This window comes from Gavia stellata, chromosome 1, assembly GCF_030936135.1.
Source record: "Gavia stellata isolate bGavSte3 chromosome 1, bGavSte3.hap2, whole genome shotgun sequence".
NCBI lineage: Eukaryota > Metazoa > Chordata > Aves > Gaviiformes > Gaviidae > Gavia > Gavia stellata.
Genome location: NC_082594.1, coordinates 1,970,885 through 1,996,676, shown reverse-complemented (window position 1 = coordinate 1,996,676; position 25,792 = coordinate 1,970,885). Strand labels below are relative to the sequence as shown.

General features: G+C 41.3%; 1 protein-coding gene across 4 annotated transcripts in view; it reads right to left on the bottom strand.

The window, feature by feature from the left end:
• Positions 1-25,792, bottom strand: part of RAB6A (RAB6A, member RAS oncogene family) — a 64,687-nt gene that overhangs the window by 8,012 nt on the left and 30,883 nt on the right. For 2 of the 4 annotated variants that reach the window (XM_059825335.1, XM_059825260.1), the window contains 5 exons: positions 17,508-17,566; positions 12,619-12,672; positions 11,137-11,242; positions 8,964-9,075; positions 7,702-7,795 (listed from right to left, as the gene is read on the bottom strand). In XM_059825335.1, the coding sequence (XP_059681318.1) occupies positions 7,702-7,795; positions 8,964-9,075; positions 11,137-11,242; positions 12,619-12,672; positions 17,508-17,566 (425 nt within the window). Of the gene's footprint in view, positions 1-7,701; positions 7,796-8,963; positions 9,076-10,964; positions 11,071-11,136; positions 11,243-12,618; positions 12,673-17,507; positions 17,567-25,792 lie in introns of all 4 variants that reach the window. The other 2 variants (XM_059825188.1, XM_059825411.1) reach the window with 2 other exon arrangements.

The window sequence follows — 25,792 nt, the reverse complement described above, 5'->3', positions numbered from 1 at the left end:
CTACGCTCGCTGCTGTCTGACCTTTGCTGTCACCGCTGTTTGTTACCGACTGAAGAGACTGCTAGGCGAGGAGAGGACAAAACGGACAGGTAGAAGGCAGCAAAGCTGCTTTCCTTCGCCATCCCCATCATCTCCCTCAAAACCACTCTAGAAACCATCTCCAGCATCCATCACCAACAGCAACACGACATTCTGGGCATACACTGAAATCTGGACCGAGACAAGGACACGGGTCTGGGAAGCCGGTCCTTGATGTATCTCACTGATTTTAGCTAACAATTTCAAAGCTAAAAAGCTTAGTTTCCCCACCTAAGTTTCTATAAACCTTTGCCATTATCCTGAGCCTCCCAGCCTCACTGAAAAGTTCAGGCAAATTCTCATATGTCAACAATGAAGCAACAACGATAATTTCAAAATTCCAGATGCTAAACTGTACTAGCCGCCAATGCTGAACGGACAGCAGGAATGCATGACCACCTGAAAGTATAAAGGCAAGAGACTTCCTGGTCAGAATAAAGGTGATTTTGACACAGAGAGAAGCTAAACATTGATCTAATTGTAATCCTTGTACAAAAAATGTCCTATCAACTGAGCTCACCACTTCTTGTCACTGTATCTGCTTGCCTCACCTCCCCACCACTCTTTGCTCTTAATTCTGCTTGAAAAAGCAATGTGACTATCATTTTCCAAGCATTTTAAAACCAGTCAGACATGAGCACTTTGGCTTATAAGAATGAAATGGGAGAGAAGAAAGAAGCTGCAGACTTTCAGAGCAATCTCCCATCACATCCTCATGGTCAGCATTATTTTTCCTTACCATTCCAATCAGATAAGAGGACAGCACTGCCAACCTGCTTAGCTTTATTACTTTTCAAAAGGCTTTTCATTCACTCAGTATAGCACTAGACTATTCATTGTAAGTTTTTTACATCTTGGAGATGATCAAGGAAGTAATTGAGATTCAATCTCATCTTCTGCCGGAAGTCTTAAAAGTTTTAGTACCATATATAAATCCGCAAGCCCTTGACGCTTTCTTTGACTTTAACAGTCTTCAATAAACTTCCTGATTCGATCACATTTGGGTACAGAAGGTTCTGATTCTCTTTCTTTATTGGGCTTTGTCCCTAAAATTACTTCTACTCTCAAAATGTTCAACACCTGGTGAGCCTTCACAGGTTGATTAACAGATCTCAACTTCAATTTTATGAAGGAAAAACAGCTTTGTGACTTCTGGGGAAAAAAAAAAAGAAAGAAGGCTACTGGACAGCCACCAGTCTGCACTGCAAAATATTCAAATACCATCTACAGTTACGCTTTCAGAAGCATACTGGTATGTTGTCAATGCATAAAACAGACAAGATGGTAAACTCTGCTCCTCTCTGGCACGTCACTTCATAGCTGCATCTATCCCCATTAGCTCTGCAGGGGAATATCTGCTAAACCTCTCAACCCTCCAACACACACTTTCCTGCTGATACACAAGTGATACGTTAGAGGTAGAGAATGGAGCAAATGAGCTACCTACCCTTCCAGTACACTGCTTTTTATTTGCCCATGTACTGCAGTCTTAAGAGCAATTTTGACCCAGTTCTTGACACAGAAGGTTTGGGGGAGAAAAAAAAATATCCCTCCCATCAGTTTTAAGGATGGATATGCAACAGAGTTTGGCACAATCCTACCAAATCGTGCCTAAATTAGGTTGCTCGCTTGACATCTTTGCTCTGATAGAAAGAAGGAAATGCATCATTTCATACAGCTCTTTGCTGATGTCATGGGCTTTGAGATCCTAGGTGGAAACAGCAAATTGGTTTAAACTGTGCATTGCTATTTATTTCCCCCTTGTACAATACGTAGAAAGTGAGGGATGCAGTTTATAGAGGGGAGGGGGTGGGGAGTCTTAAAAAAAACCCAACAACCTCAGCTGATGAGAACCAACTGGAACTACTGCATTTAAACCAAGCTGCTGACAGAAAGGCTAAGTGTTTAAAATACAGTAATCCTTTCTTTACATTAAGACCAGGAATAAAATTATGCCTTTAGCGGTATTTCTCCCCTAAATTATCTGACTAAAAAAAGGAATTTGGCAACTAAGAAAATCAACTTTCTTTCTTATTAACCTTCTGCTTATCAGCCACAGCATATGTGAACAAATCCAATTAGGGAAACTTCACGATGATTAGAAAGCAGCCTTCTACGCAGGGACCTTACTGCTTCGCAGTGCCTTCAGGACCCAAGCCAGCAGTCTTATCTCACTGAAAAAAGTCGCAGGCAGTTGCACATATATATGAATATATGATATAGTGTATATATACACACACATATGTATATATATATTTGTTCATATGTGTATGTGTATAAAAGCACGTGTGTTGGTCAGCATTCAGGACTTTTTTTCGAACACAGGAGTTAAACGCAGCCGTCTGAAAGACTGAGCCACACAAAGTCTCTTTCAGCATTCAACCCTGCAATCTCCTTCCTGATTAAACTCTGAAAAAAACTCTCATCTCTCGCCATTAGTTTCAACTCATTTGCCAAACTGTGCCTTTCCTACTACTCCAGCCAATAAATCCCCAACAGATCAGTGTCACAAACAACTGTAGGGATGAAACAGTTTTCACTGTAACACTCCTGCAGCAATATGGAAGGGACAGGAGGATCACTGTCCAGATGGAAAAGCCAGGCAAGAAACCTGTTCCCCAATGCAAAGCAAACAAAAATGTTTCCCTAATTCTCATTCTACGAGGAGAGCAGCACAGCTCAGAGAATAGCTCTTGCCCATCAGATAGACAAAAATCAAAAGACGGGAAGAAAGAGCCAAGCTGCTAGATGCAGCCAGCTCTGTGAAAACAGGGTTACTTGAGGGGCCACGGTCCTTTAGCTACTGCCGTGAGAAAGTTTTTCTGCCAAACACCATATTCAGCCTGTGGCTCTTTGAGAGCAAACGTGAAGTGTGCCAGGTACCGCTGTAAGGAGGTCTTCAGGGCTCCCCCTCCCCTCTCTTCCTACAAGACAGCAAAATGAACCCTGACATATTCTGGGCATGAAATCCACAGACTAACAATAAGATTCCCTGAAATACAGACTGCCAAGATAGAGCATGAATCTTAAAGTCTTTTAAAGCTTATTCAGGGCTGACAAAATGAATCAGAGACTACGATTCTCTGCATTAACTGAAGCAGGTTATCTGCTCCTCTCCTCAGTCTTAAGGCTCCCCTGGCAATCAGTCTTTGCTGAAACTTGCAGGATACAAAAGCCAATTTTTTTCTCCTCTGTTGCATCAATTTAACCCCAAAATAATACTATCACCATTTTGACTCCGTAATATCATCCACTCATTTTTCCTTCAACACCCCCTCCCCAAAGGCAGAAGGAACAGTAAGTGTATAGGACCCCAGTGACTCGAGACAGCTCTACCTTAACAGATCCAACAGTACACAGCAGTTGTACATCACAATCTAGTTTGACAGCGTGCAACTAGAAGAGATGAAGCTTGCCCCAGCAGCTCATCAGATCAGTCTTCGGGGAAAAGAAATGTCAGAGAAGTCATAAAATGAAAGCCTGCCATGTCCAGGTTTCAGCTAGCACGTACACAGGCTGCAAATCCTCTTACTTCTCTGCGGTGACTACATAGTGTTCCACCTCTGAGCCTCTAAACCAAGCCACAGGTTACTCACTTCCACCTCAGCCCCCAGTACTGTGTTAGCTGAGGTGTGTCTCCTGAGCTGTCCCTTTCATGTCACAGGGGAATGGCAAAAAAAGCCTGTCAGCAGTATGTTCCCCTCTATTTCTTTGTTGGTAGAAGATCCTGGCATTGAAATACATGCTGTCTGAAGTACAGAGCAACTCACCTTCTGCAGTCACACTATAAAGCCAGGCACTCCGGATTTGTAGGATAGCTACAGTGAGCACAGAGCTGAAGACAGTGCCCTGTCCTCTTATCAGTGCTGCCTTCCAGCAGAAAAGGATGAACAAGAAGCTAAAAGTAGCACGCAAGGTCAAAAGTACCCTGGCTTCCTGCTGACGGCTAGCAAACAAGCGCCACGGACGAGGAGGAGAAAAGTCCTAGCCATTACTCTCCCCAAGCAGGAGAAGAAATTAAGCTGCTTCTGTATCCTTAATGGGGCAAATGCTGCTTCTGAAACCTTGTGGACAGCATCTCTTGGAGAACCCTAGTGCTTGGGCCAACACAAATAGCACCACGATTCACCACCTGTGAGATGGCACTATTCTTCAGTGTCTGACTGAGACTCGAATGAGGTTAGCGTACTGCCTAGTGCCCCACGGCATCTCCCGAACTGCTGGAACGGCCGCCTCTGCGCCTGTAACCCTGCCTGGCAGTCAGACCAGGGCAGTGAAGGCAGGTGGGTTGCAAGTCATGTCTCCAGGACCTGTCTGCATACAAGTGACACTGGAATTCACATCTCTGACCTGAAAAAGAGGATGGAAAGAAAGCAAGGAAGCTATGATGGGCCATACACGAGGCATTAGTAAAAACAGAGCTCGCTCTGGAATTGGTAACATCAAGATGCCTACATCCGACACCGCACAGAAACCAAAACCTTAATGTGAAAGGGACGGAAATGCAAAGAAGCCAACAATGGAGGACTGAGGGTTCACCTTCATCCCAAGTCTTCTTCTGCATTAACTTGTGCCATTCCCTACCTTTAACCCAGGGCACAGGATTTAGACCCAGGAGACAGATCTTGTGCTGGGAAGAGAGGACAGTGGGGAAACAACAGCTTTTTCTCAGTTTTTCTGAACTGCTCAAGGCTGCCAAGTGAAGCACTGACAATGTGAGAAGTTTTAATACTGGGAGGGGAGAGTTTTGCGTGGAAGAAGAAGAAAACAAAACAAACAAACCAGTTCATATTCCCTAATCTACACGTTTCAATCATACGCAGTATCAAAGCTGCATGGTAATTGCTAAATCTGAACTTATGCCACAGCGGACAAACCAATGACTCGCCACTAGTCTAAGATTCACCTTTACATTGATATTTAATATCCGGCACTAGGTGACCTTAATTTTTACATAAATGTGTTTCATTATATGTAGTCAAAATATGGACTTTGTATCTAAAATAATTTGACACTTGAATTAAAAATCCTGTATGAAAATTAACTTGGACAGTAATTGTTCTGCAGAATCAGAATATATTATGGATAGAAGTTATCAGTTAGGGGAAGGTCAAATTTGCATTCAGCTTATTAAAGGAAGATACAGGTTATGGGAAGGGTATCCATTCTGCAGTTGTACCCATACGCTCCCCCGTTTCACTGGGGAAGAATTTATTGATGAGTTAGTAAAGTAAGTTCATACCATTCAATAGAGAAGCCGAAAGAAAATAGAGAACTAGATAACTGGTGGTATTAAAAGTCTTATCCTTTGAGAATTGTTTCAACAACTACTTATTAAACTAATAAAAAATGAGAGTTTCAAATATTCTGCAGTATAGAATAGCTTTGAAGTTCCTGAAAATCCCAGTCCACACCTGCAACACAAGGATCAAAACTCAGAAGAAAAATCCATTTTTAGTTCTTTTTGAATAACCACTTGTGTCTTTTGTTTTGGTATTTTACAGAGAATGAAGTCTCTTAAAATCTGTCCTCTTGTCCAATTCTGACAAGACTTCACAGTACATGAAGTACCCACTCGGATTATGATGCAGTGATATGCAAGAGCCCCAAGTTTTTTAGACATTACTGTTTATTGATGTTAGTGAAGAACAAGAATTAGGTCTCTGAACACCAAATCTTCCATTTAACACAGAGGGAACCAGCCCCCAGGTTCCCAGCACCACTTTTTATCACCAAACCTATTTCCTTACAGAAGTAGTCTTACGGCATGTAACCTGGCAATTAAAATCAGAGGCATAATTCATCTAGACCTCCGTTACACAACTAAGAATTTTCTCTAGAGAGTGTGCAAGTGAAGCTACAGAAATGGCTTTATGCTCTGACAATCTCATTAGTACAATCCCTGAACGGCTTCAGCATAAAATACAAAAAGGCAAAGTTTGTTCCTTCATAACGTATTCAACGGAGCTACCATCCTTCATGATGAAGGCAGTGGTAGCTTTACAAAGCACATGTTTAATAAAACAACAGTATCTTATGCCAAAAACGGGACTACAGGCATACCATACAAGATTTTCCTACTTGCATCTCAAATCATCAGGGCTCCAGCTGGCCCCGAAAGCCACAAGCTACCTTACAGGCTTGGACTCAGACTTCTGGAAACGTGTCAGCTGCACAGCAACTCCCTCAAGGAAAGAGGGAGTATAGAGCTTCATCATCATCATCATCATTCCTCTCAGCAAGGCAACTGCTCTCAAGTGCACACTGCCTAGTCTGAGGAAACATTAAGGATTCCAGCACAGAATCTAAGCCTTAATTAAAAGCCAGCCTCTGTGTTGCGGCAGGATAATTGGTGGACCCTGGCACCGAACACTTTTATGCTTGCTAATGCACTGAAACGCAGTGCTAAGTTAACACATCTAATTATTCCATTATACAGGGAGTAATTTTGCTACTAATATACAAAGTCAAGGGACGTTTTAATAACAGACCCTTTAGTCCTGTCTATAACATACAAAGTAATTTATAACCACATTTTAGCAACTCCTGATACAATTTTGCATACAAACTATTTGCGTAACGATCTATATATGTAATATACAGGCGGTGTATGTGTGTGCACGCGTTTGCTCTGTGGAAACACCCAAGAATGAACGTCTTCTACATCTTGCACTACTGCTTTTCCTCCTACCATAAGACCAGCTGCCAAATGCTTTAGCGGTCACGACTCCATATGAGAAATTGCTAGGTCAGTGAAAAAGCAGTATCCCATTATGCATGGAGTCAGTAGGGATGTACAGCTCTAGCTCTCTATTCATGATCTGCTAGTAAGCATATTTGCTTGCATAACTAATAAGCTCAAACAAAATTTCTTTCATGTAAACACCAGATCAGTTCCACGGTGTTTACTACTTTCACCAGTTCACTGTTTGCCAAGTGATTTATCTTCATTAACACAAGTGCTAAAACTTCGTGTAGCAGGTCAGAATTTAAAGAGCTGCAGCTCATCTCACAACATAAAAATCTCATTTCGTTGCAGTTGCATCAGCTCAAAAGACATTTCACTGCTTTCCCCAATTCAAAAGCAACTCATCATCTACCAGAAATAAATAGCTTCGGCTACCCAAGAACATTTGCTCACGCTTTCAGTGCCTTCCAACAGAGTGGGAACAGCAGTTTACACTGTCTCACCGTACAGTCGAAGCATTTTAAGCCATCACATTCCTCCTTGACTGGTTTGCCCACATTCTTTCACTGAATCAGTATCAGAAAGAAGTCCTCAGACCTGTGTTTCCCCAGCTGATGCCTTAATCCCTTCAATCTAACACCAAATCTGGATTATCAAGAATACAGGAAGGTATGATTCTGTACCCACAAAGCTTCTTCAATAATTCCTCTTTTCTAAGGGGAAAGAAGTTCCAAGTCATTTGCTGCAAGGTCAGGGATCCTTCTGAACCTCAGCCAGTAAGTCGACTCTGTGATGCTGCTTGCTACGTATGGACTACAAACGTCCCTCTGACACCTTTTGCAAAGGCTTCCCAATGCCTAGGGAAGTCCTATTTCTGCAACGGTGCACTAACAGAAAGAAGTCTCAGGGTTAGTTGCAGCCAACACGTTACTCACCTGTTTTACATTGTAACCTGCTTTTGCACTAGTTTCAATGAACATTACATTCAGCTCTTTGGCTTTTCTTTCTCCTTCCTCAATGGACACTTGTCTGGGGAAGAGAGCACAGAATTAGAAAAAAAAAAACAGACAAACACCTTGAAAATTAAGATTTTTGTCTTCAACCCAAGGAGTTGACTGCTTGATTACAGTTCTGAAAGCATTTAATGTTTTCTTCCCTGTCTACAGATGCCATATACTGAGCACAGTTACAGACACGTATCACCATTTCATCGTATCAGATGGACTTCTATGGCACACCTGGCTCCCGAAGTAGAACTCAGCTTTCCAGTGGATCAGCTAAGTGGGCCAACTACACTCCGTCAAATCCCTGTCCAGGAAGCTATGCATTTATGTCTGAGCAATTAGCAATCAATACATTTTAATATCCAGTAAAATCATCTACTTGCAGCCTACAAAACTGTTTTAACAAAGGACCGAGTGTAACCGTCTCACATCAAACGAATTTTGTCCCGTTTGCCACCGACTGGGGGTCCCACCCATTAAGCAGTCTGCCACAGCAAAAACTGGGGGAAAACTGGGTTCAAGAGCTGCCAGACAAAAATCATGAGGTATCTAAGGGGCGCGTGTGTGCGTAAACAACTCTTAATAAGACATCATAAACCTGAAGTAAGGGTCACAAGTGAAGCTATTCTGAGGAAACAGGGATTTCAACCAAATCCAAAGTACTTCCATCTCGTGTTTTGTTTTGGCTTTGTGACTCTTTTGTGTTAATATACCATAAACCCAGAATAAGCAGCAAATGAAGCAAAAGCTGAAGATGCACAACTTCTAATAAAAATATTTAAGTTTGCCAACTTATGAAAACCCCTGAAGAATTTCAAAAGGGAGGATTCCTTGCACCTATCATTTATATCTGAGCAAATTTATTAAGTACGAATATTTGTAATTATTTTAGTTTATTCATTCACTGATGCAGGCTGTTTGTAATTAACACTCCATTCTCTCCTGACATCCAAACAAATTGGTAAGTTTCTCAACTCATTCACAGCATTGTGCTGGAAACTTGTGCTTAACCAAGTGAAAGAAGTTTTAAAATTGCGATTTCTCTAGTCACAGCTATCTCCAGCACAGTTAAATCAAGCTTGAGCATTTTGGGGGAAAAAAAAAAATACAAGTGTTCTTTTCAAAATAGTTGTCTAGGAGAAAACAGCAGCAGATTAAGAAAAACATTTGAAAGATGAGTTATTCCTCCATACCTCTTATCTGCTAGATCTGTTTTATTTCCCACCAGCATAATGATGACATCACTGCCCCTTTCCGTTCTGACATCATCAATCCATTTTGTTGTTTGCTGGAACGAGTTTACATCTAATAAAGAACAGTGGAGAGGATTATCACTGCAGGTATTCTTCACAGATCACTGGTAAATACATCTCTAAGTCTCACATAAAAGCTTCATATTCTCTGGAATTGGCATAATAGGGTGATGAAGAATCAGCAAGTGAAACCCGAAGTCTCCCACACTGAAGTATACAAAAACTTCGGCATTAGCTTCAAATGGACTAGTACTTCATTACAGGTGAATTCAAAGCCTAGGAGTGAATTGAGTTGATCTATAATTTGGTTTTGACAGTGCCTAAAATGAGAAGTCTTATCACTGTGGTTTAGACCAGTTCCCTTTTTAGTTCAACATAAAATATTTTATATAGAGTGTGGGGATTAACGTGACACTGCATTCTACACTGCCCACGACTTGTGCACCTACAGGAAGAGGTTCCTACAGTTTCACTGCTTCTCAGAAGTACTTAATACCAGTTACGCATTTTGTACAGCTTAATCATTTTTTTACGTGCTGGGTTCAGGATTTTCTCTAGGAAATATCAGGGTTATACAACATACTAGCAACTCCTGTATCATTGAACACTGAGTTCAAGAGTTTCCAAATCATTTGCATAGAACCAGAAATACAAATTTAGCCTATCAACAGACACTTTTTCTTTATGATACGTCCTTAAAAGCTGCAAGATAAGAATTTTAGGAAGCTATCCTGATCTAACGAGATCTAGGTTCTGTTTGAAAAGTTGCATCCCATAAGGAAAAGCGAGTTGTATAGAAGCTGCCATGGAGCTCAGCATCTGCCGGTTAGCTACACAAAGAGCATCTGAGTTGCCAAAGTACTTAAAAAAGGGGAGGCTGTGCAGCAGTTCTTGACAGGTATTGATTTTTTTTAATGGCTTCTACTGCACAGTGATATATCGTATGCTAGACAGTCAAGACTTGATCACTTGCCAGTGTCTTAATTCTTCTCTTTACTACTTGGTAATAGTAGATTTGCTAGGTCAGTAAAAAAATTTCAAAGTTCACAGCTAACCTGCAATTTTAGCTCAAATGAAAGTGCTATTTTTAACAATTAAAGCTTTTATAGGTAAAGCCCCTATTCCTGCTGTAATCTTCTAGTATTTATAAATCAAAGGAGGAGTGCTTTTGCACTTGTATAGAATTAGGCCATTGCTCTCTGTCAATTCTGGTTTAGAACTGAAAGTGTCTGAAGGTTTAGTTCTCCTAAAACAAAATTTCTGTTCTTTGTAAATACAGAAAGCTAGTAAGTTAGGGGTCTCTGGATTGAGGGGAGGGACAGAAGGAGAAGGGTTGAAAAAGCACTAATATTTTAGTTCACAAAAGTGTACATACCTTAGTAAGAAATGAAAGAGCAATTGTTAAAGGATAAGGGCTTAGTGGTAAGTTTTACATATCGCAAAATGTGAGAGTGACTGGTTCAAATGAAAATGTGATGTTAATGCATTTCCCCCCCAGCCCATGCCCAGATTTTTTTTTTGGGGGGGGGGGGGAGGGCACATGGAGTGAAGCAAGCTACAGCTCTCAGTGCAAAGTCTCTAATTTAAGAATTCAGATATCTATGAACATGATTCAGGTGTTTGAGACCGAAAGTCACAGGTGATATTACGATCAAAAAAGCAGATGAAAGAGGGTAAAGTGCAACAAGACCAGCCAGGACTCAAGGCTTCAAGAGAATGCAACAGGAAAGGGTTACAAAATGATGTCATTTGTAAGACAGTTTATACATTACAACAGAAGCGATCAGGTGGCTAGCTTAAAACTTGACTACAATAAAACGTTTTTTGGGGTTTTTTCATGCCAGAATGAAGAACAAGCAGATGACTGTGATAGGACATGCAAAGCTAGGCTAAAGGATGAAAGGGGCAGAGTATTAGAAATGCAGAATTCCCCCCACTCACTTGTGATATCATAAACAACAACTGCAACAGTGGAGTCACGAATGTAGCTAGGAATCAAGCTCCTGAACCGTTCTTGACCTGCTGTGTCCCATAATTGCAACCGTACCTAACAAAATCAGTCAAACAAGCAAGAAAAATAAGAAAAAGGTCAAACCCAGTGCAATATACCTACTTGTGATATCGTAAACTACTACAGCAGCAGCAGAGTCACGGATGTAACTGGGAATGAGGCTACGGAAACGTTCCTGACCCGCAGTATCCCACAGCTGCAACCTGATCTGTGGGTGGGAGAAAATTAAAAAAGCCAAACTGCCACTAAAAATAAGAGAGTAAGTAAATTTTACTTTTTGAAAAAAGCTAGATAAAAATTATAAACTCATGCAGGAGATGACTAGGGACTGGGAGCAGCAGCATACTGTCTCCTCCTTTACAGCAATCTCTCCCAAGCGCTAGTAGTAGCCAAACCGGTGTATGTGTACCTATCTTGGCTTTCCGTTGTCTCTGCTTTTTAAAAAATGCTTCCCTTCCAAACGGGGAGAAATAGAATTGCTCAGCTTTCAAACTGAGAGGACCGACAAGAAAACTAAGGCAAATGTTCACCTGCAGTTCTGCCTACACAAGATTTTCATGCTCTGCTGCTATCCTTCCTCAGGACTCACACACGTAACCTCCAGCAGCCTGGAGGGTGGTTGCTGGTGGAAGAACCTGACCACACACCATACGTCTCAAGGAAGAGCCTTCAGCTGCTGTCAAAGCACTGGAAAAGCTGCTAACGTGAATTTTTCAAGGAGGATAAAATGCTAGTTATTAATCTGTATTTAAGCTTTAGCCACACTGCAAAGTAACACGCACACAGATGAGGTTGAATGTCTCTTACCATCACGGTTCTGAAAGAAAAGGCAAGATATACTAAAAGCAACATGTACGGCAAGATGCGCAAGGGCCAGTTTTGCTATGGAAAGAACATCCCATTGCTCAAGCACTTTCAATGCAATCGCATTTATAGTGGCTTTATACAATACCATAAGCTTATGCAGCACTGCACAATTCGCTTCTGCAAATAGCTCAACGGCTGAATTTCTTAATTAAGAATCTGAGCTCATTTTAAATCACAGGCTTGCTTCCACAGAGGAGTGATTTCATTTCAGGAACTAGAACTGCACCAAGCTAAGAAACAAGTACTATTTGTGGATTACTATTGAAGGCAACCTTCTTTTTAAACAAGTAATATTAAGAATATCAAGCTAGCTATTAACTGGCAACATCTGGCAATTTATATTTTATCTTTCTCTCTGGTGACATCAAAAACTGAAGGGGTTAAGCATGGTCCCCCTTCTCCAAACTCCCACCATTATGCACCCCTCAAACTATCCGTATCATCTCTTTCTTCAAAGAGAATGACACTATAGCACCTTCTGCCACTTGTACAATGGCACTCATGAGCCCTCCATAGATGAGCCAAATGGTGATTTCCCGTTTCCCCAAACAGAGACGGGAGCTGTCTCCACAGCACTTGTCAGTCTGGAAGCAGCTGGTAGATGAAGGCTCAGTCTGTACTTCCAAGTGATCTCAGAACTGCGGGCTGCACAATTACAACAGATGCTGATCCTCATTCCTACTGTACAGAGAGAAGTGCAACAAAAATCTTACTCACTGTTCGATCCTCCAAATACATGGTTTTCGATAAGAAGTCAATGCCAATTGTTGCCTGTAAAAAAAAAAAGAAAAGAAAAAAACAACACCTCTTAAATGAAATGTCAGAACAACTGTAGTGATTTTCAGAGGAGTGAGAATTACTGCCACATCAGAATTCAGCACCTGTAGTGGATCTGAAAGAAAAATACATTTGTTTTCTTACTTTCAGGGTGTAACTCTACCTATAAGATTTAACAGGCAGTTTCCTTAGTATCCATAACCAGAACAGTATCTTAAAGCACAAAAAATTATTGACCATAACTTCAGCTTATGCATATTAACAGTTTAATCCATACAGTCATATGGGTATCGGCAAGGATTTTTATGCATATGACCTAAGTTAGTGTCCATCAGCTGAACCAGGATATCTGGGCACACTGTATTCTTCCTGACTGCCAAATATCTTAATGTATCTTAACTTCAAGCCTTTTTCATTAAGGCTAAGGTGGACATCTTCAGATCGGCTGCAACACAAGGGCGCGGGCACACACACGGCCCCCAAACAATTACTAAAGCTCACTTAATACTAAAGCTCACTGCAGCATAACTGCACCCAAGTTTCTAGACACTAGTGGGAGCTTCGCGTAGAACATCCTTCTATGTGTTTCAGAGAAAGAGCAAAGCACTACTAAGCGCTATCAAGAATTGCTTCTTAAATACAAGATCTTCATCCCATTTTTCAAGGCTGCAGTGGGGGTGAATCCAAGCTCTAGGAGTTCGTTTCCAGCAGGGATACAACCAAGTTGACCTGTTGGGGCTAGAAGGCTGCCCAGGCTTCAGCAGGACACGGAGCATCTCCAACAGCTGCACTGCTCAGCGACATCAACAGAGCCCGGAAAATGTTCCAAACAAATTGATTTAAAAAGAAGAAAAGAAAAAAACCAAACAGGTAAGAGGTAAGTCTCTCAGCTAGGGCCTCTTCCCTGCTCTCCCACAATGAAGCAGGTATTTCTAATGGAGAGTCTATTTTACTATACATGTTCGATATTGTTAGACTGCTATTATGCCCTCACTATATATCCCCATAATTAATTCCTTGTATTCTGCCAGATGTTTTACGTGGTAGGAATAAAGAATAGAGCCAGCCAGCCTGCTTGTGAGCAATACAGAAAAAAACAGCCACAAATGAATTAAAAAAGCAGAAATGAACAATCCAAATTGAACTTCCCTTTGCAACTAAATATAACACATCAGAAAACAAACTTTCCTGGATGGATCAGGACAGCAGTTTTGGAGTACCTGAGATGCATACAGGAAAAATAAATAGCGGTGGATCCCAAGACTGCTACCCAGTGATTTTTCACCTGCATCAAGAACTGTGACATTACCAGTTCAGAGAGATGATACCGAAACTGTAAGGCGGGTATGAGAAGCTTCAAAAGACTAATGCAACAACATGCTTCCCTTCTGCTTTTGTTTTCCATTGTTTTGGTAGAGGGTACTCCATGGAATTTTGCCTCAAAGATGCTTCTATTTCCCCTCATATCTATTTGATTTTGCTTTACAGAAGAAAAGTTACAAAACCCCTAAGATCTTACACCATATATGCAAGTCAGGACCACACTCTGGCTGACAGACTGCTGGAGACTCAGATTTTCTTCCCTCTCAGTAGGAGCTGGAACATCAGCTGCAAAGCCCGAAACCTGCCTCAGCCTGTACTTCATGCCATCCCTCCCACACAGCTGCACGGCAACAAGAGCTCTGAAGCTCACTCACTGCCATAAGAAGTCTCTGTATGCCTGGTGGAAATGCAAGTGCCACACAGAAATACATCAGGTCAGTGAGATTCCTGCACCTGAATGCTCACAGCATGGGAAATGCAACAGAAAGGCCAAGCATGAAACTTATTTTAGATCTGGGCGATGAAAATATTTGTGCTAATCACATTGAGAAGAACGTATGGCAGGTCTGTTACTTTCAAGCTGTGAAATGGCTTTTGACCTAAGCCCCCACAAGCTTTAAGAATTACACAGAATAACTTACAGCCAAACGTGTTTGTCCACCTGTATTGTTCCGACCATATCATGACGATACAGAGAAGCAACACATGTCAAGGAGCTGATTCAGGCACTCTAGATCCCAGACTTTTACTAGAACAGGTAACCTGTAAAGAGGCGTTTTGTCACAATTCTGACAAAAGGAGCAAAAAAGCTCGGGGGATCTTTACAGACCAGTTGTAAAGAAATGCTGTGCAATGTATGAGTAGAGGAAAAATCTGCTTACTGATGGGGAAAAATAGCTAATTACCATAATTAAGGTGGAGGCAGGTTTAACCCACTTGTGAAATGCTGTGCACCACATTGTACAAGCAGGAACTAGGCATGCTCGGGACATGATGGGAGGTACTGCCTAACTGCAGATTTAAAGACGACAAGTATAACAAAAAAGCTCGAGAGGGCCACGCTATGGATGGAGCCATGTATGAGAACACTTTTTAATCCATCTGCCCTCACAACACCACTGTCTAATAAGGAACTGTTTACCCTACTTTATAGGCTACACTTGCTGACAGAGATTTAACTCAAGACTATGCAAGGAAGCCTGAGGCAAAGCAAAAACCTGAATTATCTTTCAAGTCACAGGCCAGCATTTCAACTCAACACTGTCCTCCTTCTCCCAGAGGCTGAAGCTAAAGGGAAGCGTGGCCTGTAATTCTCCTCTTGCATAACACACAGAATCACCGTGTTTGCCAATGCTGGTCTTCCATTATACATCACGTATGGTGCCACAGAACAAGGAAAATCTTTCCCCGCATGTCCATGGAGAGGAATCAATCCTGGTAAAATACACACCACCAATGGCACGATTTTATTTCAGGTGTTTGGGTTTCCTTGACACAGTATAGCGAGTTCTTGTTTGATTCACAAATGCCGCTTTCATGAAAACAGCTTATTAATAAGCTACGGGCAACAGCTGAATTCCTCTTACCTAGCAGCAAGCAAAAAGAAAATTAATGCACAGCACAGATTTTATTAAACAGCAGCTTTCTTCTTTTACCAACTGAACAAAAAAAACCTTGTTCAAATGATAGGTTCTGGCAGCTTTCAGAAAATATGCATTCAAAATCTATCAGAAGTGTCCAGAACGAGCAAATCATCCAACAACTAACCTACAGCTACAGTTAACCACGTACACAATTTGATATGTGTTATCATTCAAGTAGTTGGCTTTGAGAGGTCTCTATATAATCCTGGGCATTGAGAAATTTATATTCTGGTTTGACACTAACATGTAGTGTGATTTTGGCCAAATTACTGGAGCTTTTATGACTCATTCTTTCTTCCAGCTACAGCAAAATAGGACATATCGCCCTACCTCAGTCATGACTTCAGTAAAATGGAGGTCTTTGGATGAATGACGCTATACCAAGTACATTAACACCCAAACTAGGCACGCATCAGTGATAGCTAAATTGAAGCTATCTTGTAAGCCCTCAAGATTTCTTACTAAGTCCCACTCATTCATTTTGCAATCATTTAGTATATTATGTCACACCAGCTTCCCATGGAGACAACTATATTATCATAAAGCACAGAGGGTCAAACCTCTTCAAGAAAGAAGTAGGACGCAAGCTCCATAGAGAAAAGGAGCAGACCTGAAAGAAAAATACTGTGGGAAAAAAAACAGATTAAATAAAAGAACTGCATTCACATGTCCATGTAATTACAGTGGGTAGAATTTGAAAGGATGTTTGCTCCCTTGGGAGCAATGATGTGTACTCTAGCCCTCCTACACCATGGAAGCTTTGCTTCTCCCGTAGTTAAGTGAGAACTTACATCTCATTCTACCCAACTTGCCTAGCAGCAGCAATGGGGAATTACTGAAGAGGCAGGAAGGAAATCATTAAGGGGTAAAGAGATTTAAACGAGATACTTGGATAGACACTAAGTAACAGAAGAGTCACAGCGTTTTTCTTATTTTTTCCCATTACCTCCTCCTCCCACCCCCCTAAAAAAACCCTTCACATTCATCAAGGAACAGATTTTTCTCAGCTTAGTGTAGTCAGAACGTCACCAACTGTAACCAAGTCATGAAACATGTTCTGCTTGGAGAAGAACACACTTTATGAAACTAAAGTACTTTTATAGCTTCCCACCTTTTCAAGCTCATCCTAAATTCTGGGACTGGGCAACAATGATTGCTTTCCTAGAATTTAAAAAAGTTAGCTTGTGTCAACTTGAACAGATTTGTGACCAAACACAAAGCAGCAAGGGGGCTGCAGGGCTGACTGGAATAAAAGACAACCACAGCTTCAGCCCCAACCTTACCAACCCAATCTTGTTTAAATAATAAATAAATAAGCATAAATAAGCAGTAACAGGATGAGGATGTGCATAACAACCAGTTTTGTGGTCTTTGTTCCAGCAGACAGCATAAAAGAGCATCCTAAAGTACACCCAGCCTTACAATCCACTGCTTTCTGCTCCACAAGTCCTTGTTCACCCCACTGCAGAATCTCTTGCAGCTCAGCTTGCTTCTTTTTTAAAAGAGCCGGGTACCTGTTACATTTGCCCCACAGAGGCATTAGATCTGTGATGGTCTGGTAGCAAATGGTGGGGGAAAAAAACCTGGTAGACTTAACAACTGCTATTACTTGGGTATACTTAAGAAGCCTATCCTTTCGAACCACAGCTCGTCCTGCTGCAAGTAGCAGATAACCTACTCGAGCAGAATCCCACTGAAATGCCATTCCGAAAGGTTATTAAAATACAAAGCTTAAAGATATTACAGTTAAGAGTTTGGTCAGTGTACCACCTCTTATCCACTGCAATCACATGAGTTCTTCCTGCAATGGAAGACATGGCAACAGAAGAGCTTTATGGAAGACAATAATATGGATTAATTTACCTGGTAGGTGTTGTCAAAGCTGTCATACATGAACCTGGTGATCAAGGAAGTCTTCCCCACTAAAAGAAGAAAAAAAAAAACAGATTCAAGGAACAATTTCACTGCGAGTTTTAAGCAAGTGATTTAAAAATGGTTTCAGGAGGAGTTTTACTCTGTATCCAACAGATCCGTACTGTGCAATTAAACTTCCTACAAGCAAAGGAGCAGTTATTTGACTTCACAATTGCTAAGTCACTAGTAGGCACATTTTTTCTGAAAAAGGTTGGCTCCTGTATCATTCCCGAGCATCAGTTTTACTCTTAAAACACCCATGATTCGAGATAAAAATCAAAATAATTTAATCGTTCCAGTTTCTACCAAGTCATTCAGAAATTTCAGTTGAACTAAATGAAAAAATATAATAGGTCTGACAAGCCCTACGACAAATTATTATAAACAAGACAGCTCTTCTCACTCTTAAAACAAGGTAGCTACGTCGCTTTAAAATACATCTCGCTGCGCACCTCCTCAATGTCACACTCTCCGTATCTGTCACACAAATGGCAGTCCCTGCTGTAGCATTACGGTAGCATAAGTAAGACAAGATTGAAGAGCATCATTGTTGAGAGGCTTGTTTACCACCTGCCCACAACGCCTGCAGTCCTTATAACTCCCTTAACTTCATCCTTCCTTTGACAACGTATTCACTGTACCTTTTTGTATAAGCAGGTTCATACGCTGTTAAAAATGCCATTACACACCCCAGCGATGGCTGCACCTTGTGACCGGTATATTTGCTGGGCTGTTCAGCATTAGGAAGTCAGTCGGCACCGCAATCAGGTGTCACTGCAGCATGTGCAGGCACACCTGATAGTCACAGAGACACAGGTGAAGCCTTTTCCAGCTTCCAGTCACAGGTCCACTGTAACTGCAACTCAGCTTGGCCAGGTTAAATCACAAACTACGTTAAGAGCCTCATTTCATAACCGAGATCAACATAAACTGTGTGTATCGTAACATTCCAGCCAGGTATCAGACTACCTTGTAATCTCATTTTCCTTAAAAGACAAGTAAAACCAGGTTCATTTGAAAACAATCATTGTCACAACAGTTACTTTCTACTCTTGTAAGACCAACAATTCAGCTGAGATGGGACAAAGCCTAACTTATACGCAACGGACAACTTTTTCCTGCTCCATGCCACCTTCACCTGGAGGGGACCAGCAAGATATGCAGGTACTGGAACATCTCAACCTGCCTCATTTCACTATGTTTAAATACTCTTAATTGTAGGCAAATGATTTAGGAAACAACTGCAGTAACTCAAGAATGTATCACCTCCAGTTGTTTTCTTCTAACCTCCTTGCAGCTGGAATCTGCCATCTCCCACTGGTAGGGGAGAAGAGCTGTATGACTTACGTTAGCCATCAAACACTGCAGGTACAGACAAAAGGCAGTTAGATGCGCACAAGTCAAAGCTTGCATTCTTCAAATAAGCTTCCAGAGATGTTAGTTCTCTACAAGGGTGACCATCAAGAGAGCAGGGGAATTTAAGCCAAGATTTTGGGGATGGGGGTGGGGGGTCAGGTTTTGTTTTGGTTTTAGTTTTGTTTTTTAAAATCTTGGTATAAAAATTTCAACAAAATCTCTAGTATTGTACTTAAGCAGCATTTTAATCCACCTGCAAACTTCAGTTAACTCTGCAGAAGTGCTAAACTAACAGGAATCCAGTAGACAGTCTTTGAGAAAAAGATTTTCCCAAGTCAAAATTTGAATTCCTGTGTGAATTTTTAACATATTCTGCTCCATAGGCATAATCAGGTTTCCCACAGTTAAAAGGCTGCCTTTGCAAAGGTAGAGCAAACATTCCCTTCGGTGAGTAGGTTTTCGGAAGCAACGCATCTCAGATGGGCGGGATTCCCGAATCCCTTATTCAAATTTGTCCCAGGGCCCCACGGATGCGTTGAACAAAATGAACAAAAGCATGAGCTGTTGCAGGACAAACAGCAGCGGGCTGTGAGAGGAGGAAGGTTTCACTCCAGCCCCAGCAACAGCAACAATCCTCAAGGGACAGAGATGAGCAAATGCAATACCTTCCCACTGCAGCTCACACTATAAATCCCAGTAATGGGTTTGCAGCACCACAAACAAGCGGGCTTTTCCTCACGTGGCCACTGCCGCAAACAGTCAGATTTAATTCTTTAGAGGTGCAAGGGGATGTAATCAAACCCGTGAAATAATTTGCTTTGGTAAGTCACAACCCCAGAAGAACACTGAAGTCTTCTGGCAAATCATTCCCCTTCCCACTATGCACTGAGATGCCTTGGAGGAAGTCTGTCTAGAAACCATAAAATCTGAAAAGATTTTCTATTTCATATTCCTGGAGGTTCCCTACCCTACCTTCACTCGTTTCACAAAAAGAGGGGAAAAATATGGTGCTGCTTTGCCTTCTTTATTTAAACATCTGCTTCAACCAACATTTGGATGGAGTGTCTTAATGCACTTCAGTTCTAAGACATTTCTTCTCCAAACAGATGAAGGTTTTCTTTACATGGTATGTCAACAGCACCAGATCAAGTTAGTATTAATACCAACTGCTTACAGTTTTAATTCCACCAGGACTACTGAAGCATCACCATTTCTCCTCTTAAAAAAAAAAAAAACAACTTGCTTTAAAAATCCTGGCAGAAGTGAAAGCCCACAATTCCCACTGTATCTATAATTAAAAGGAAAAGTCAGTGAATCTTCTCTTCAGAAATTCACAAGTTTAGATTATATAAACAGACACCTTGTCCAGAGGGTTACAGGCTTTAAATATTCCCTCTTTAAAAGAGCCACTCCTGATACTTAGCACCATCTCACCTCTCCCCAGCCTCCCCACACACACCACCCTGCCTGCCAAGGGCAGAAACTATCCCCAGCCCTACAAAAAATAACCGAATGAATCACCTTAGGACTCATATACCATCTGTTGCACACTAAAGTGATATGGATGCATATGCTGATTCTCCTGTGGAACCCGTGCTGCTCTAAGCCCTGTTTCAGAGAGCTTGACTAGAGAACAAAAGCACACAGAAATTAATCTATTGTCAATTATGTTGATCGCGTTTCTCCCATACGGAGGCACAGCCCAGGCCCCTGGGCTAGTCATAGGTAAAGCGCTGTCACACGTGATTTTGTGAGTACACTGAGTACTTAAAACGTGCTAACTGTATTTACGACAGACCTAACACAATAGTTACAAACTAAATTCCCAGTGAGGATAATCCCTTACGAAGGGATACCCCACCATGCAGCTAGCACACCACAACCTGCAGAAACAGCTGATCTTTCTCCCCTCCCTTGGCAGAGCAACAGGGAAGGGCCACTGAGCCACAGTTCACCATTTACTTTTGGAGTCGAGTCCCTGGGCTCTTGGATGAGTTTTGGTTTTACATCAGTTTTTATTCAGAACATCACAATGAAGTGCCCCTGCGCATGACTTTAAAAAGAAATAAATGTAACAATAATAAAGAACGTTGCCAAAAAAGAACCAATTTATTGACTGAGGATCTGCAGGAGAGTTTGATTCCCACTCTGTCACGTATTTTCAATTGCTCTCTATTCTGCCTTGCTGGCTGTATGTTTATCAAATTCACAGAAGGCATTAATTTGGAAGTGCTTGCAAGCAAGTTGGAGGACAAAATCAGAATTGAAAATAATCTTGAAAAATGCAGAAGTGACCTCAAGAGGAAAATGAAGCTCAGCAGGGAGAAGTAGCACAAGGTAATACACACAGACAAGAACAACTGGCTGCTTAAAATACAGATTGCAAACAACTGGGTAAGCAATCTGGGGGTTATAACCAAAGGAAGCAGATAAGACAGTCAAGACTTCAGCCTTGTTTCATTAAGCAGTTTTTTTGGGTTTTTTTAATCTACTGGGTTAATTTAATCTCTTGGAAAAATTCCAACACACAAATATGTCCAAGGCAGCATTAGTCAGCGATGCAGTAACATACAACATCCTTTAGGCGAAAATATTTCTGGTATGCTGCTGGGACAAAAACAAAGTTAACATTATCCTTGGAGGAATAAAGGTGGGGGAGGAAATGCTGCGAATGGGGTTTTACTGCAGAGCTTTGGCTGGAGCAACGAGGGGGATTCTGCTGGACACACTGACAGCAAGCGAGGAAAAACCTCAAACAATTCAGGAGTTGAGAAGGAGCTTTATGCAAGGAATTAAAAAAAAAAAAGGCAGCTTGCATAGTTTACCAGAACAACCAAAAGGTGATGGACAGCAGAGAAGTAACATAGTGATAAGGAAAGGTGGTATCCAGCTTCTTTTCTTTCTAAAGATCAAGATCTAATAGCTGAAAGCCAAGTCCAAACAAAGTCCTACCAGAAATGGCACGCAATTTTAAAAGTGAGGGTCATTAAACTCTGAAATAACCTGTTCAGCTGGGCAGTGGATTCTCCTCCGTTCCTTGGCATGCAGACTTGTCAGATGTTATTCCAGAGTAGGAATTTACATGCAAGGCATCTGAGAATTTTTTGAAGCGGAGAGAAGCTAAGAAAATAAGTGATTAACCAAAGAAACCATTTGTTCTAATACTGCACCTGAACATCAATTTTGGAAATTCTTCCATCATTAAGTGGCTAAACAACAGTAGCAGCATGGGTTTCATTAGATGAGTTTTTGGTTCCTTCAAGCTTTTGACCCAACGAAAACAAACTCCACATTAACCAGCTCCTAATCACACAGCTGTGGCTCACACACCATTGCTTAAGCTCACAGATTATCAATGTACACCCCTGGATGGGAAGGCAACCAGCTCCAATGGGAATTATTAAGCTTGTATCTGACTTGCTCAGATGGTTTTCTTCAGCTATACCAGCTCTGGAAGAATCCGGACCTAGAGATCACTGGTGGCTCCCATACTGACCTAGCTACTCACCCTCCTAACCATCAAACCTGAAGAGCACACATTAATACACACTGCAGGGCCTGCCTGGTGCTTTGTTCTGGAAGGCTGGGGGAAGAGCAGCGAGAGAAGTGTTTTGCTTTACAAGGCAGTAAGTGGAAGCATTCATCTGCATTAATTCCAATAAGCTGCAATGTTTTATTATGTTATGGGACAGAAAGAAGTAGGCTGTTCTGATACATAAAAATAGGACACTCCTAAAAAGAAGGGCATGATCACTGGTTCAGCACAGAAACAAGTAGATGCCCAAATACTAACATCCTCAAAATCAGCAAGTGAATCAGTGGCAGCAAACTGCAAAGTATCTAAGACGCATAACTGAGTTAAAAGATGGGAACTTGTGAAGTTCCTATCAGCGAAACTGCCATTAACTATGAGAGCCCAAATTCAAAGCCTTCAACAGCTAATTGAGTCAACCTGATCGATACTCTTTGTCTGGAAGCCTTGAGCCACTGCCTAGCACTTATTTCAGAAAAAGCATTCATCTGCAAGATGAAATCAATACGCTAATCTCATGGTTCCAGCAACTTTGATCTGACAGCAGCGACTGCAGAGATTTCAAGGTCGTTCATCTGATTCTTGAAGACTGCCTCTTCCCACTTCTGGGGCCTTGCACGCTGGAGATTTGTATGTCCCATGCCAGCCACCACTAATGACATTGATTAATTGTGGGTACCAACAACTCCTCCGCACCAGCACGTGCGGAATGCCTGCTACCGGCTACCGCTGGCAGCACTGCAAACGGCACTCCGTGCTGTGTGCTGTAACGAGTCACTGGGGAGACTCGCACAAGAGCCAGGGATGGAAGAGGCCCATTAGATAATACAAATCATCCCCCCACCAGCATGGGATTAGAAGGTCGTTTGTTGCCAGGCAGAGCCTGCAAAGGGCTCAGGCAACAGTCAAGAGTGACCTACAAAGGAAAAGTCATTGGGATTGTGCCACTTCTGCTGCGTGATGTACGAGGAGCAGGCCTTACATCCCCATTTCGTTTTCTGAGGCATGTGCTTGCCTCTTTTGTATTAGAGATTCACCATCTTGTCCAAGGATTCTTCCACAAAAGTCACACTTAAATCTCCGAGTTCATACTAGCTGTTGTTTAGAACTTTCAAATCATCAGCAATAAGAAACAACTGCAAAGCAAAATAATCTTTAAAATACTCAATCTATCCTGCCTTTTCATTGTAAAGCTAAAAAATTCCACTTGACCTCTCCCAGTTCTCAGAGGTAAACTTGGTTAACAGAGATCCAGCTTGCTAAAAGCGTAAGTGAAGGAGAGGAAGATGAAGAAAGCCTTCTCATCACACATACAGATAAATCGCACTGTAATCCCAAAATTTCACTTGCCCTTTGCAAGAGTCCTTTGAGATTTGGTTGAAGGATAAATCCCAGTGACACTACAACTTTCTTTCACAGATAAGCTCACCTCAAAATCTTCACTGGAAGTATTTCCTTTACTAGACACACCACAGCACAGCTAATCCAGCAATAACTGAGGTGCTGACAAGGAACAGTATTTCTTACTGAGAAGTCAAACTCCGTTCTGCCCTCAACTCTCAGAACAGATGACCCGATACCACCCGAGGAGCCCTGCTGAAAGTTACAGCTCCAAGATCTTCCGACTGCTGGCCTCACATCAAGTTTCATGCTCAGATTTGCTGGTACTTGAGATCCAATGCTTGAAAGAGTTGCTGAAACACAAAGATTTAATGCTGAGGATCAGAGAACTTGCTAGTTCAGATCTAGAAAAAGCAACCCAAGGCAACGGGAGGAAAAAGCACTGCGAAGAACAATATGCTGAATTATGAATGCATGAAAACCATTTTTAGATTTTTATTTAAAAAGAAGCCCCAAAAGGAGGATGCTCATAATTGTCTTAAAATGATCTGTATGAGCCAGTAATCAAGAATATTTTTAGGTATGTCAGTCTGAGCTCTTAAAACAGAAATGCTGTATTAAAGTGATTAAAGCAGCTTCTTTAAAAAAAAAAATCCTCCTCTGCTCTTCACTGTCAAGCTATGGAAATTTCACCCGGTTCCCCCAAAGCAAGAAACAAAACTCATTCATTATCCTGAAGACACTGACAGAGCCAGCAGACTGCATTCATCTAACAAATTCTCAGTAAGATTAAGTTTATCCATAGTCGCGGCTGAGGAACTCTGAGGATAGCATCAAGTCTAGTCACAGAGAGCCGAAGTAAAAGGCAGAGTTGATGTGGTCTCGCCTCCTTGCTCTAATTAAAGAATATTTTTACCACGAAGTTTTGTTTTTTTCCCCATTGATTCCACTTCTGCTCTACTGTCAAACCTCTTTTATTCTGCCATTTCTTTCCTGATGCAAGATGCCAGATGAGATCAGACCAAAGGACCATCTGAGCCTTTGCATCCCTAATACTTTGCATCCCTAAGTCCCCAATAAATAAAAAAAAAATCCGGGGGGGGGGAATCAAAAGAAAGCCTGCAATGAATAAACCTTCTTGAAATACATCCACAGCTCTAAGCTCAGTAAGTAGCTCTGTTTACAACTAAAAAATACAGAGTTGGGTAAAACAAAAAAAAAATCAGTTACCTTTAATAAAAACAGTATGGCTATAGATTATTTTTTGTTATTAAGAGCAAAGAGCAATATTAAATGTGCATTTATCAGACATTTTCAAGGCATGTTTTGGCTACACAGGATAAAGCTGGCTGAAGGATGCCCTCCCAGCCTGGTTGCTGAAATAGAATGGCTGCCCCCATTGATTCCAGGAAATAAGAACATTTTGTACTGTTAACACTACAAAAATTGTGCAAGGCGCTTTCGTACTACTTCAGTGGTTCTTGCATTATACCAAAGCAGCAATGGCTTCTTTATGTACAAACAAAATGGTTCAAACAGCCTCTTTTAAGATAATTTATTCCCAGCCGAGTTAAAGATCTCGGTTATAAATTATACTCTTGCCCTTTTAAACAGATTTGCTTCTTTAAGATGGGATTTAAGATTCTGTTTAGGAAGTTAATGTGGAATATCCAGAGAGTTACAGGGAAATAAACAAGACCCAGAAAAACAAGGAACAGCTTTGGTTTAAATAATTTTAGTAATCAGAGAGATGTTCCATCATTTTCTACTTGAAATATATTTTTATTTCCTTCAACCCAGAGAACAGAGGCAACTCACCTTGATTTTAGTTGATTATATTTTTCATATTCATTTGAAATAGAACAAACAATGGACTAAAGCTTGCAGCCTAGATCAAACACACGAAGATCAGCAAAGGAAATTAAAGTACCTACAGTCAATCCGTCAACTTCAGATGGAGTGAAGCACAGACAGCCCTGATCAAGGAGCGTACTCTGAATAGAAA